Consider the following 14,547-nt stretch of genomic DNA (forward strand, 5'->3'; position numbering starts at 1 on the left):
CTTCTGTGAAAATATAACCCATTTGTAACAACAACATCTAACGTTATATCAGCTTTGCGAGAAGCTAAAACAGTTTTAAAACAGAACATTACCTGTCTTAGAGAAATCCTTCAGACATTGTGTCATCCTTTCTGCAGCGTGCAAAGGTAACTCCAATATTGATTCAGGTTTTTAAAAAGTTTTGATTCAGCAGGTTTTTACAGATCGAGCGTGTGTGCTCTCTCGTGAACGCGCGGCTGTCGGTGGAGCTGCGTACAAACGGCTGCGCAGTTGCTGACAGACAGATTGGGCTACTTATTATGTTGGCTTGAGAAAGCCAACATACTGTTATGCTACTCTGTACTTGAAAACAAACGTATCTCCTCCTAGGCCGTTCATGCCACAAGGCCCAAATGTGGTCAAAATGTGCCTTCTACATTCAAGATTGTTGCTATATCTCCTCATGCCTATAAGACTTATTGTTTTTTTAATAAAAAATGTTAAATATTAAATTTTTATAATCCGGGCATATAAAAAAATTATACAAGCCCCAAATTTGGCCAAAAGCTGTATTTAGATGCGTTAGATTTTGTTGCTGTATCTTTAAGGTTTGTCAGACTTATAGTTTTCCAATAAATAATTTTTAAGCATTATTTTTCTCAAAATATGGCAAGCCATTTTTGACTTAAACTCCATATTTTTTTACTGATATGGCAAGCCATTTTTGCATGTATCACTTTCACACTTATTAAGCATTGTATTTTCAAAAAAATACGGCAAGCCATTTTTACATAATGTTCATTCCCTTAGTCCCTTTGTTAATCAGAGGTCGCCACAACGGAATGAACCACCAACTTATCCAGCACTTGTTTTACACAGCGAATGCCCTTCCAGCCGCAACCCAACACCAGGAATACATAATGTTCAAGTCCAGTTTTTGACACTCATAAAGACTGTCATAGAAACATCGGGGTTGATTTAGATCACTCATATTGCCAAGAAGCTTTGATGTATCATCACTAACCTGTCAAATGTCCCCATAGCAATAAAACAGTATAACATAGCAACCATTTAAAAACAGCAATATCTCTATATCAGAACATCGTAGGGACCTGGGCATTGGCTTGTTTGACTCATGCTAGCAAATGGGACTTCCTGTGTACTATGCATGGTAACAATGATAATGGAAGCCAAGTGCTAAAAACGATTAGCTACATGCTATGAATGATTATCTAAATGCAATAACATATGCTAGAAATGCCTACTAAGTATTAGCATTTGATCAAACATGTACACGAGCATTGTCATTTAGCAACTGCTTAGCAACCACCCAACAATGCCATAATTGTTTTAGCAACTGCCTAGCAACCACTTAGCAACCGCCGATGTGCTTCCTGCCAACTGCCATTCCCAGTCCTAGCGCAGTCACGTTGGCTTTCTCAAGCCAACAGTAAAGTTTATCAATAAACTTTAGGTTCTAGTTGGAATTATGAGAGATGTCGGCCCGACATTTTTGTTTTATGCCTTACCCAAAATATAAAAATACATATAAATGCATTTAGATCATTAAATTTAATCATTGCTATTAGACAGTGAAGAGACTTTCAACCAGCACAACAAAAAATGCTTCTGAAGACAATCACCTACTGCACCTTTAAATCTTTTATGTTCAATCCACATCATTTGTAAAAACAATGAAGTTAACTTAATCGATTTGGGTTTGGACAACATGAAGAAACAACACAGGGTCATTGGGATAACCTACCTCTGTATTTATTTCTGGAGATCGCGAATTATGTATGAGCTACGTATGGCTGCATTTAGTCTTTAAAACGAATGCTATGAGGCGGTATGACGCCTCTGACTTCTTGTGGGGGTTTTTTCACGCTGCCAGCTGAGGAGTTGATGACGATGGGGTTCGAGTCCTGCAAAGAATGGCTCCAGAAAAAACGCTGTCTGTTGGGTTCAGAGAAGGGGGCGATCGGGTCAATCAGTACTTTTGAAAACACTATTGGTTGGGTTAAAATAAATAAATTGTACCTCCTTGTACGTATTTTGCAATTTAGGGGTACGTATCAACAGTGAGCCTGGGTTGTTAAAGAATTATGTTGGTTTAAAGCAACCCAGCATTTTTTTTTAATGAATGTTGGGTTAAAGCAACCCAGCATTCTTGCAATATGGTTACCTTTGCCAACATTAGTTAATTTGCAAAAACGGATAACTCTTGTTTTAAGATTTTGACTCAATGTAAAACATGATTTTTAAAAATGAAGTATAAAAACATCAGCTTTCGCCATTTATATAAATTAATAAGAAAATTAAAAAGGCTCATCAAACTCTTCAATATTAATACATAAGCAAAATCAAATGAATAATTTATTATTTATTTATTAGACTTAATCTATTAACATTTTATGGACCTGAAATATTGATCTAATTTAATATCTATTGGAATAGTAATGTTAAGAGTGGTTCATTTTAACTTTTATCAACACATTATTTAAATATGTATATTAAAATGTATACAAAATGAATTAAAAAGTATAACCCCAAGTAAAAATAATATATATTTTTTAAATAATATATTTTAATATCCCAAGTAATTGTAAAGACCGCCACTGTTGGAGCTTCTGTTTGATAGTTTTCTGTTGAAGACCCTCAGAGCTGCTTGTCATCCGTTCACAGACAGCTTTACAGTCTTTGTGAAATGTGTGCGGTTTTCTGCTGCCATTGTGTCAGTGTTATGAATCTGAGCCCGTTTTTTTTTCCCTTTTACAGCTCTGTCCGGGTTTATGGACATTTCCTTTTGTGCAAAAAAACGCTGTTCTTTGTGCCTGAAAACAATGCAGAGCTTACTCAACACATGATAAACCTTTCACTGGTGTTTCTTGTTGGAACTAAAACGGGGATTTTTCTGTCTGGAAATAGACTGTGGGTGAACTTACAATTGTGCATAAATGAATCATTTATTTTGGAGGCATGGTGGCTCAGTGGTTAGCACTGTCAACTAACAGCAAGAAGGTCACTGGATCGAGTCCCGGCTGGATCAGTTGGCGTTTCTGTGTGGAGTCTTCTAATGTTGGCATGAGTTTCCCCTACAGTCCAAACTAGGGGTGTAACGATTTATCATTGTATGATTTATTGCGATGCAAAAATGTCACAATATGCATCGTGGCGTTATGACGATTTGATTACGATATGACGTCCGTTTTCTCTTATTAGTTGAGCTGTTTGCACGTGAGCTACGTTCCACCTGCAGTCGCACGTGAGTTCAGATTGCAGCAGCAGTAATGTTAGCAGACCAAGATGAGTGGAGCTGAAATAGAGGATGGCCCATCCTCTCAAAATCAGACGTCTGGCAACATTTCAGTTGTACAGTCATTGCTTTAGACTCATCCGCTTTTTGACACGCATACTGGGTCAAACATCTTAAGTTTTAAAGACTTCACAGTGATTTACATACTTTGCACAGCGACATGGATACCTACTAATGGTGTTGAAAGAGTCACATACTGTATTTATAAGGTACAATTCACCCTAAAATATCATTCTGTCTTCATATAATGATGTATTGGCCGCTGCAAAATCACACATGACGTGAGCTGACAGTGAGCTGTTACTACAGAGGGTGGAATATGATAGACGCGCGCGTATGGCAAGCCGTTTTAGCATTTAAACCTTTGTTCTGACAATCCATAAATATATTTAGAGATATCTCTAATTGTATTTTGACTAGTCATAATTATAATTTGACTAGTCAGAATGACAATTAGAGATATCTGCAATTACAATTGTACTAGTACGAAATCAGATTGGAGATATCTGCAAATATATTATGACTAGTCATATTCCTCCATTGACTTCCATTGAAAAAATATTTGCAGATATCTCTAAATGAGTTTTGACTAGTCACAATTGTAATTAGAGATATCTCTAAATGAATTTAATTAAATATGAATTAATACCTGGAAATGTGGATTTTTTTTTTTGCGCACACAAAAAACGCAAGTGACCAAGCAAAGCCTTAAGCTCTTACTGTTAAATTCAATTGAATAGAAAGTTTTTTTTTTTTTGCACCTTTACTTAAATTGTTCCTTAATTTTGTCTCTGTCATTTCAATAATATTTTTATATTTATATATAAGTTTTAAAATTGTTTTGTTTTCCAGAGACAGACCTGTTTAATTTATTTTCTTAAAGAAGGTTCAGTTTAACAAGTTGAAACAAAAGAAATACATAAAAAATTGTTTACTTGGTAAAATTTGCATTTCAGTTAAATTTTCAATTTTTATTCCAAATATCGTGATACATATCGAATCGTGAACATTATATCGTGATACACATCGTATCGTGAGTGTATCGTTACACCCCTAGTCCAAACACATGCACTATAGGTGAATTAAATTGATCTAAATTGGCCAGTGTATGAGTGTGTGTGTGTGTGAATGGGAGTGTGTATGGGTTTCCCAGTACTGGGTTGCGGCTGGAAGGGCATTCGCTGCATGTAACATGTGCTGGAATAGTTGGCGGTTCATTCCGCTGTGGCAACCCCTGGTAAATATGGGACTAAGCCGAAGAAAAATGAATGAATAAAAAATGTATTATAAATGGGAAAACATGAATATACAGTGTTGTCACTTTTCTCACTATAAGTGAACTTGCAAGTTTTTTTTTTTATCAAAGTGTCAAAACAAAAAGATGTTTCAAAATTCACACACTTTTAGGTATTTTAAGTACCTTTTTTGGACTTTTTGTTTTGTAAGTGTACACACACACACACACACATTATATATATATATATATATATATATATATATATATATATATATATATATATATATATATATATATATATATATATATATATATATATATATATATATTTGTGTTTGTGTGTATAAATATATACAACTTTGAATGTTCTTGAAAATTCTAAATATTTCTGGATTTACAATTTATAATTTTATGTTTGAAGAAAAAAAAATTATTGTGAAAATTGTTGATGAAATTTCCTCTAAATGTAAATAAAAATGTTCTGAGAATATTCTTTTATATATTTTAGAGCTGATTAATATAATATATTCTGTTAATACCTTTTCAAGATAATTTTGAGTTTTTTATTTATTAATTAATTATGTTCATTTTGTTATTTTTGATTTTTGCATGTTATTTAAAGTATATGGCTAAGAAAAAACTAATTTAAAATAACTTAATAACTGGTTGATCATTTGGAGAAATGTCAGATGGTAGATTTTTCCCATGAATCATCTGTCGAACTGCATCCCAATCATCACAATTCCTTTCGGAACCATCATGGACCCAAGATTCTCATAGAAATCAGTCAAGTTTGGTGAAGGAAAAATCATGGTTTGAGGTTGTATTCAGTATGGGGGCATGAGAGATCTGCAAAGTGGATGGCAACATTAATAGCCTGAGGTATCAAGACATTTGTGCTGCCATTACATTACAAACCACAGGAGAGGGCAAATTCTTCAGCAGGATAGCGCTCCTTCATACTTCAGCCTCCACATCAAAGTTCCTGAAAGCAAAGAAGGTCAAGATTCTCCAGGATTGGTCAGCCCGGCCACTAGGCATGAACATTATTGAGCATGTCTAGGGTAAGATGGAGGAGGAGGCATTGAAGATGAAGCCAAAGAATCTTGATAAACTCTGGGAGTCCTGCAAAAAAGCTTTATTTGCCATTCCAGATGACTTTATTATTACGTTATTTGAGTCATTGCAGAGATGTGTGGATGCAGTCCTCCAAGCCAACGGGATTTAGATACAATATGCATTCTTTTTCCACTGCAGTATGACTTTATATTCTATACTGGACATTATTTCTGTTAAGTGACAAGACTTCTGTCTAAGCAAAGTCAGACCTTACTGCCCTAATTAAATCATTAAAAATCAAGCCATGATCATATTTTATTTTAGTCAAATAAGTGTAATCTAGAGGTCTTTGCCTTTCATAAAAGCCACTACTGATATCAAATGATCAACTAGAAGTCAAGTTATTACTTGTTGTTCCTAAAACTTGGAAAGGCGGCAAGACTTTGCGACTTTATATGTTTATTTATTTAATTTGATTACTTTTAAAATGACAACTACACTTGTTTTGTCTTTTTGTCCTTTCTTGATAATTCACATAAATCACTTTGAACGATTTATGTTAAAAAATAAAGATTCCTAGCCTATAACAATTTTTATAGCAAGTTTTCCTTATAGAGTGTGCATGTTTTGACCTTATTTGACATAAATGGTTTGATATTTCCAGTGCAGTGACATTTACACGTTTAAGTTAAGTATCCAAAAAACTTCTAAAGGCCACATTTAAGAGCCTTTCGAGAGCACATCTTTAAACTTGCTTTGACTTTGAATCTGTCATCTGGTTCAGTACATCTGCTTCAGCGCTTGTGTGTGTGTGGATCCAAGTAACACAATATGACTGGACTCCAAGGTCCTGATCCTTGGAAAAGTTAGCATTGCTTTGGGAATATAAAATATGTTGATGAACTTCTGAGATTCTGCAAATATATTTCCCTCAGCCTTTTTATCCACAGATCATTTTCCCCTAGACAATCGGTGCAAAATCTGATGGCCATTTTTTGCCATCCGATGGGAAAAGAACTCCATAGTTTATAAATATTCCCTGGTTCTCATGATTAAAAAAAATAGTAGATATGCACATGTTGGACTCATAAGTCTGTGTTTTCCTGGTTACAAGATACTGTTGTGGGCATCTGATGAAATGAAATCTGGTGCCGTGACCCTGGTCATAATTCTTCCTGAATCCGGAGGGTTTTCCAGCATCTCTGAATCCACAACATATGTTAGATGTTTGTGATTAGTCAGTGTCTTGATGTGGAAAGCCTTGTGATCTGTTCTACACTCGCTGTGTCCATTTTCACATTGTGAGGCCTGTTTCATATTAGGACTGCACTATATATCGTTTCAGCATCAATATCTCAATGCCTGTTTCTCAATATGTGTCCTTAAGTGATCTTACGTTCTTGTGTTTCGTTGTATGATCATCAATAGTACTGAGTTGTGGTTGGAAGGGCATCCTCTGCGTAAGCCATATGCTGGAATAGCGACCCCTGATAAATAAGGGACTAAGCTGAAGGAGAATGAATTAATGTATTGTGCAAAGTACATGTTCAGGGCTTATCCTAAGCAGTACTACAGCTATGTTGGCCTAAGACTTTTGCACAATTATATAATCAATCAGCCTCTTTTATTAAAAACAAACAGAAAATATAGGAAATATGTTCAGTAAAACCACAACAGCTCAACATTTCCTCTTCCAGCTAAAGTCTATGTTTAATGTGGCTTCCTTTGGCTTCAAGCACAGCTTGAACTGTTTTGTTTTAATCGTCCTGACATTTTCTGAAATAATAATAGGCTGTGTTATAGCAGCACTTTCCAGAGTACTTCTTTAGGTTTATCTTTCTTATCTTTCTTTTTCTGTCCACCTCATTCAGTCTCCATAATATTCAGGTCTGGACACTGTGGAGGCCAGTTCATGACCGTATCATCAGCTGTTTTCTTTTTCCAAATAGATTTTCTCTGCAATTAGCGGATGATTATCATGCTGAAAATTTAAACTATTACCACTGAAGTCTTTTCCAGAAGGAATGCTATAATAGATTAAAACCTATCTGTACTTTTCAACATTCACAATTCCATCAATCCAGACAATATTGCTAACAACACTGGTACAAAGGCAGCTCAAACCAGGACAAACAGCCTTTCTCCAACATTATTTCACATGTCTTAAACAATTAAACCAAAATAATTCAAACTCCAACCAAACTCCTCTCCTAACAAACCATACATCAACTCAAACATCATTTATTCACCCTGTATTAATCTCAATTTAAAAAATTGATGAAAACGTTTACACTTATGACGTTTTTTGTCACATTTATCCATTATACCAGCAGGAAAACAACAGATTTAGTGTTGGTCTGAAATGTTTGCACAGTACTGTATATCCATTTATTCATTTTCTTTTCGGCTTAGTACCTTTATTAATATGGGTCGCCACCGCGGAATGAACCACCAACTTATTCAGCATATGTTTTACGCTGCGGATGCCCTTCTAGCTGCAACCCTTCACTGGGAAACATCCATACACTCTCATTCCCACACATTCACTACGGACAATTTAGCCTACCCAGTTCACCTAACCACATGTCTTTGGACTTGTGAGGGAAATCGGAGCACCCAGAGGAAACCCAAGCGAACACGGGGAGAACATGCAAACTCCACACAGAAATGCCAACTGACCCAGCCGAGGCTCGAACCGGTGATTTTCTTGCTGTGAGGCAAGAGTGCTACCCTCTGCGTCACCATGCTGCCCGTACTGTATATTAAAAATAAAAAAATACAATAATTTGTAAAAATGCTGTAATGTTTTTAACAGTTTTGACATTTGACGCAGCATCTCCTGAGTTTGTTCTTCTGAGATACAGTAACTTAACAAGACCATTCTCCACAAGAAAGCGAGTCCTGTGTTCTTGCAATTGAGAAAGAGCCAATGTGAACATTGACAATAATTGAATCGCAGGATTTACTATAGTGATGTCAAAAGTATCGAGTTTGGTACCGTGTGGTACTGAAATTTTAAAAACGTCCATTTCCTGCTACCATTTGAGCGCTGTTGAGCATGTTCTTAAACACTGCTGATTGGCCTTCGTGTTCATGTGCTCAACAGAAATGACTGTGATTGAAGGTCATTGGTTCCCCACTCTTCACCACTGATCACCAAGTGCAAACACAGATACACGAACATGAAGCAAAGTCGTTTTTTGAATGAAATTTTTTAACTAAATGGAAAAACAACGTGAAATAAAACAATAATCAAACGAAAGCAAAAAATAATTTACTGAAGTAAAACTAGGAAAAGAATCACAAAAAAAAACCTAAATCAAACTAACAAAAATCCCTGAAAAACAAACCGAAATAAAATAATAAACAAAACGAAAGAATTAAATAAACCGTTTTGTTTTAAGCAAAAACTAAAACTATATTTAAAAAAATTATCAATAACTGAAATAAAATTAGAAAATAAATCACAATAAATGAAAAACTAAAACTGAATGAAACTAAAAACGAACTGAAATGAAAAAAATAATAAAACTAAAAATATTGGTCAAAAAAGGTAATATACTGAAATCAAATTAGAAAACGAAAAGAATAAAAACTAAAGCTGAATAAAACTTACAAGTCACTAAGAAATGAACTGAAGTAAAATAATTATTAATAAAAATCACTGAAAAAGAAACTAAGTAAAATAATATTTAAACTAAAACTAAAAAATATTTGTCAAAAATTGTATTTACTGAAACAAAATAAAAAAACACAATAAACAAAAAAAACTAAAACTGAATAAACGAACAACAAAATAAAATAATAAACAAAAAATAAACAAATTGTTTCAATTTAAACAAAACTAAAACGGTCAAAAAAATATTTTCTTTAACTAAAATAATATTAGAAAAAAACACAATAAATGAAAAACTAAAACTGAATGTACCTCACGAAATTCACAAAAAATGAACTGAAATAAAATTAACAAAAAATAATTAACTAAAATGAGTTTATTTACTGAAAACAAGAAATAAATAAATGAAAATAAAAGCTAAAAACTGAGGCAGGCATTGAAAAACAACCTGAAACAAAATAATATTTAAATTATAAACTAAATCTATTTGTCAAATAATTATTATTTACTAAAATTAAAAGCAGAAAAAAATCACAATAAATTAAAAACTAAAACTGGCACTGAAAACAAACCAAAATAAAATAATATTTAGCACAATAAACAATCGCTTTCATATTGAAAAGGCACTTATTTTGTAGCTACTGAATATGTATTAGTAAAAAAAAAATACTAGTATCTAAAAACTGTGGTGTATAGATTAAATGTTGAAACAGTGTGCCATCTGTAAATATCACCATAGTTTTCTATAACTGCACTTTAAAACGTATTCCTGTATCCTGCACTTGCTGCTATTGCACTGCTGGTTAGACCTAAACTGCATTTCGTTGCATTGTACTTGTACATGTGTAATGACAATAAAGTTGAATCTAATCTAATCCATGTCTGATGATTTATTTTGATGTGCGTTCCTGAGCCGGCTATCTGAGCTCAATAATGACTCTGTTGTTTGTGTTTCAGTGGCGATGCCATTCATCATAATGACCATCATGTACCGGCCGTACCATCGTGGTGTTTACTGCAACGACGAGACCATCCAATACCCCTACAGACCAGACACCATCTCTCACAAAATGATGGCGGCCGTGACCATCTCCTGCTCCGTCATTATTGTAAGTCTCAATGGTTAAACGACAAAATTCAGAAAGCCTTGTTTTTAGCGACACCGGTGGCCATTCAGTGAACTGCAGCAGAAATATATTTCTCACATTCATGCACATGAGATTTAATGTGGTTCGGTGTCTCGCTATACTATATATCACGCTATACTATAGAGTGAAGTTCTGTTTCAATCTTCTATTAGAAGTTAACTCAAGTTGGAAATACCTTTGCAGTGGCATATAGCTGAAAGCAAAGACATTAAAATGGACTTTTTTTCCCCAAATATTTCTGAAGTGATTTTAACAGAGCAAGGATTTTTTTCACAGTATATAATATTATATTTGTCTTCGGGGGAATTTTCTTTTCTTTTAATTTAGGAGTAATAGTGGATATAACAGCTCTGTGTGGTTCTTGAATCTGATTGGCTGATAGCCGTGCCATATTCTGCCAGTAACAGCACCAGTCCAGTCTCTTAACTCTTCAACATTCACCCTTGTCTATTACTCCGCCCACATACAGCAACAAGCAGAGGACACTCTACAGTTTGACAAATATTGCAGCTGTTGGACAGCATAATGTACTTTTGAGGCTTTTTTTAGTTGAGAATGTTGTTGTTTACATGGCAACTATACAGTTTATTTATAAAGATAGTGCCTATTTTAAATATTTATCATTTCTGAGAGAAAGCGCGTTGACTGCCATCAGCCTGTCCTTGAGCAAAAACGGTTGACAATGTTCATCCACAAGATGACGACAGAACGTATAATAAGCCCTAGAGAAAAACAATGTCATTTCAAACTACAGCTGATCAAATTATTATTAAATAGGTACATTTTTAAGTCCATCTCTCTTTTTTGTATGTTGTAGTGCTGTATTTATAATATAGTAATATTGTGATCTCCCGATTGCAACAGAGAAATACTGGCAAATCTCTGTACACTGATGACATTTCATGATGTTTAGCCTTATAATCTTAAAATGTGAGCAAATCATCTGTTTTGTCATCACTTTAGACATTACGCTAGAGAATCATTTAAACACTAGCTCTATAGTTACGTTGGTGAATGAGTAACAGTTTCTGCTGTTTTGACGTCAGCTGCAGATGTGAATAAATGGCGGAAGAAAGTAGTTCCTTATACAAAAGGGTTTTGAGACTCTGCATGTTTGATTTTCTTTTTTATACACATGATTATGCTGTTTAATTGTTGTATAAACGTAATATTACACTTGTAGCAGTGCGATGTGGCTTTATATCATCACTGGTATAACACTAATGCACGCCTCCCACTAGTGCCAATATACAGCCACATCGCACTGCTACTCATGTGATATTGCTTTTATAGGGTTTTCGCATGGTCTTAAAAAGTCTAAAATTTTAAAATCAAAATTTAAGGCCTTAAAAAGTCTTAAATTCGCTGTTCTAGGTCTTAAATATTTTTGCACAGGTCTTATTTTTCCGATGTCCATGTAACGCTGTTATAATGTTCATATAACATTAATGTTCATTTAAGTTATGATTTGTTGTTGTCGCTAGGTTTTCGGGGTGTTGTAGTACTTTATTTTACTTGTCCAATTATATTTTGCGGAACTACAACAACAAAAAAGGTCAACTTGCAATAGCCAATCTCAGTGCGCGCAGCGACTGTCATGTCATCGATGTGTTTGCGGAGGTTCCCTGTGGTTGCGCGCCACGTGATTTCGGCTGGCGGAGTATGGCAATATTTTACTGACAAATGTCGTAAGCGCAGTATTACAAGTCGGGAGCGCATTCATGTAATACTAGAGAGCGAATCTCTTTGCTCACACGCCAGTTTCCTTTGTTCGTGGACAACTTCTTGCGTGCACTCAAAACACTCGCAGCTCATGTGTAAACGGTCTACTCTAGCTCTGTCGGACAATGCGGATTCATATATTTTGTGTCTTGTGTTTCCTCCTCTTTTCGTGCTTTTGCTCTCCAGAGATGCTACAGTATACTGTAGTATTAAGAATAGTGAACTGATAAAAGTAAATACAGTTTACTTTTGTAACTTTTAAAAGTTTACAATTGTAGAATAATATACCCTATATTGTAAAAGAAAAACTACAGCACTGGGTGGTTTGTTTATGTTACACTTGTTGTGTTACCACAGCAACTATGGTATTACCACAACAGATTAATTGAATAATATGTAATATGTAAGTCTATTTTAGTATTTTGGTGATTGGTATTAAATAGTGTACTAATATAAATCATATCAAAAACACGAAAGGAAGAGGGAACAGTGTACTTAGAGCGCACAAGTGCATTTGTGCACGATCAGTGTATATTTAAAAGTGAGAAAATTTGCAGTTTTGTCCACAAACAGGAAATCGGTGCACGAGCAAAGAGATTCGATTGCTTGTATTACATGAATATGCTCTTGACTTGTAATACTGCGATTACGACATTTGTCTGTGAAATAACCCCTAGTGGAGCTAATCGAATTTTTTGAGACTCGGGTGAACAGTTCGCGTGGCACCGCATTTGATTTGAATTGAATATGAAACAGAGATTTTGTACATAAACCTTGTACATAAAAAAGAAAATCAAACACAGATAGTCTAAAACCCTTTTGTATTAGGAACTACTTTCTTCCGCCGTTCATTCACATCTGCAGATAACGTCAGAACAGCAGAAGCCGTTACTAATTCACCAATGTCACTTTAGAGCTAGCGTTTGAATGATTCTCTATAGCATATAAATTTTGGCCACATTTTAAGATTATAATGCTGAACGTGACATGAAATGCCCTTCGTCTACAGAGATTTCTCCCTACAGTATATTACAGTCTACAGTATTTCTCTGTTGCCATCGGTATTGTGACGGGTGCAAGGTGTCCCAGTGTTTACCCGGAGACTTTAAGGAATAAAAAAAGGAGACAGAAACTATTTCGCTTTTCATATTGGACTTACAAGTCCAATGAGTTGGCAAAAGGGAAAAGACACTCAAACATCCGTCGCAAAATAAAATGTTGCATTATTGTAATAAAAGAGTGATACTGAACTGAACTCCCATACATGCGTGCTTACATCTAAAAGGTAAAAACAAACAGAGAAAAACAGAGCAATCACTAACTTACCAGACTGCTGTTGTGTTTGCGATAAGGAGGTACGAGGCTGAATCCAGCTTCTTATTTGCAGCTTCTTATTGACTCTATCTGGTCCTCCTTAAACCATGAGGCTTCCGTTTTTCAGCTTTTTTTCACGCTCAAGAGAACACATTGAGCAAGGCACTATTTTTTACAAATGAACTGCATAGTTACAATCTAAACAACTACATTCTTGACTAAAAAAGCCTTAAAAGTACATTTTTGTCTAACAACAGTAATATTTGTCAAACTGTAGTGTCTCTGCTTGTTGCTGGCTGTATGTGGGCGGAGTAATACACAAAGGTGAAGGGTGAAGAGGACTTTGTGTGATGTTACTGGCAAAAAATTGCACAGCTTTCAGCCAATCAGATTCAAGAACCAGACAGAACTGTTGTATTTATACAACTATTATACAGTTGTGTCAAAATTTTATTTATTTATTTATTTATTTATTTATTTATTTATTTATTTTTAAATATTACCCAAATTATATTTAACAGAGCAAGAACTTTTTCAAAATATTTCTGATAATATTTTTTCTTCTAGAGAAAGTCTTATTTGTTTTGTTTTGGCTAGAATAAAATCAGTTTTTAATTATTTTTAGAGCATTTTAAGGACAGTATTATTAGCCCTCTTAAGCAATATACCTGGATATATTTTTCCATTGTCTACAGAACAAACCATCATTATACAATGACTTGCTTAATTACTCCAACTAGCCTAATTAACCTGGGTTTAGTCTTTAAATGTCACTTTGAGCGGAACACTTGTATCTTGAAAAATATCTAGTCAAATATTATATACTGGCATCATGGCAAAGACAAAAGAATTTGGAAATTACTTCATATAACTGCTGGAGAGGAAAGAGACAGCTGTGTTGATTTTGAAAGGAATGTTCTGTGTTGCGTTTGATTGTGTAAAGATGCAGGTTGGTTTGTATTATTGTCAGATGTCCTGAGAGAACACTGTGATTAGTTCAGTGTGATTCATCAACTCTCACTGTGAGTCATCTACAAAGATATTTACTCAAGGCAAGTTTTGTGCAACACATTCAGTACACAATGGCAATTCAAAGTGCTTTTTATAAATCATAACATATAACAGTTTTCTCGCCCTAGACTTCCATTCATGCACA

General features: G+C 34.6%; 1 protein-coding gene across 1 annotated transcript in view; it reads left to right on the forward strand.

Annotated features, from left to right (window-relative positions):
* The window catches only part of plpp2a (phospholipid phosphatase 2a), a 76,765-nt gene that overhangs the window by 44,986 nt on the left and 17,232 nt on the right, over window positions 1–14,547 (forward strand). Inside the window, exon 2 of the mRNA XM_687169.11 lies at window positions 10,165–10,316. Within this exon, the coding sequence (XP_692261.7) occupies window positions 10,165–10,316 (152 nt within the window). The remainder of the gene's footprint in view (window positions 1–10,164; window positions 10,317–14,547) is intronic.

This window comes from Danio rerio, chromosome 2 (assembly GCF_049306965.1).
Source record: "Danio rerio strain Tuebingen ecotype United States chromosome 2, GRCz12tu, whole genome shotgun sequence".
Taxonomy (NCBI): domain Eukaryota; kingdom Metazoa; phylum Chordata; class Actinopteri; order Cypriniformes; family Danionidae; genus Danio; species Danio rerio.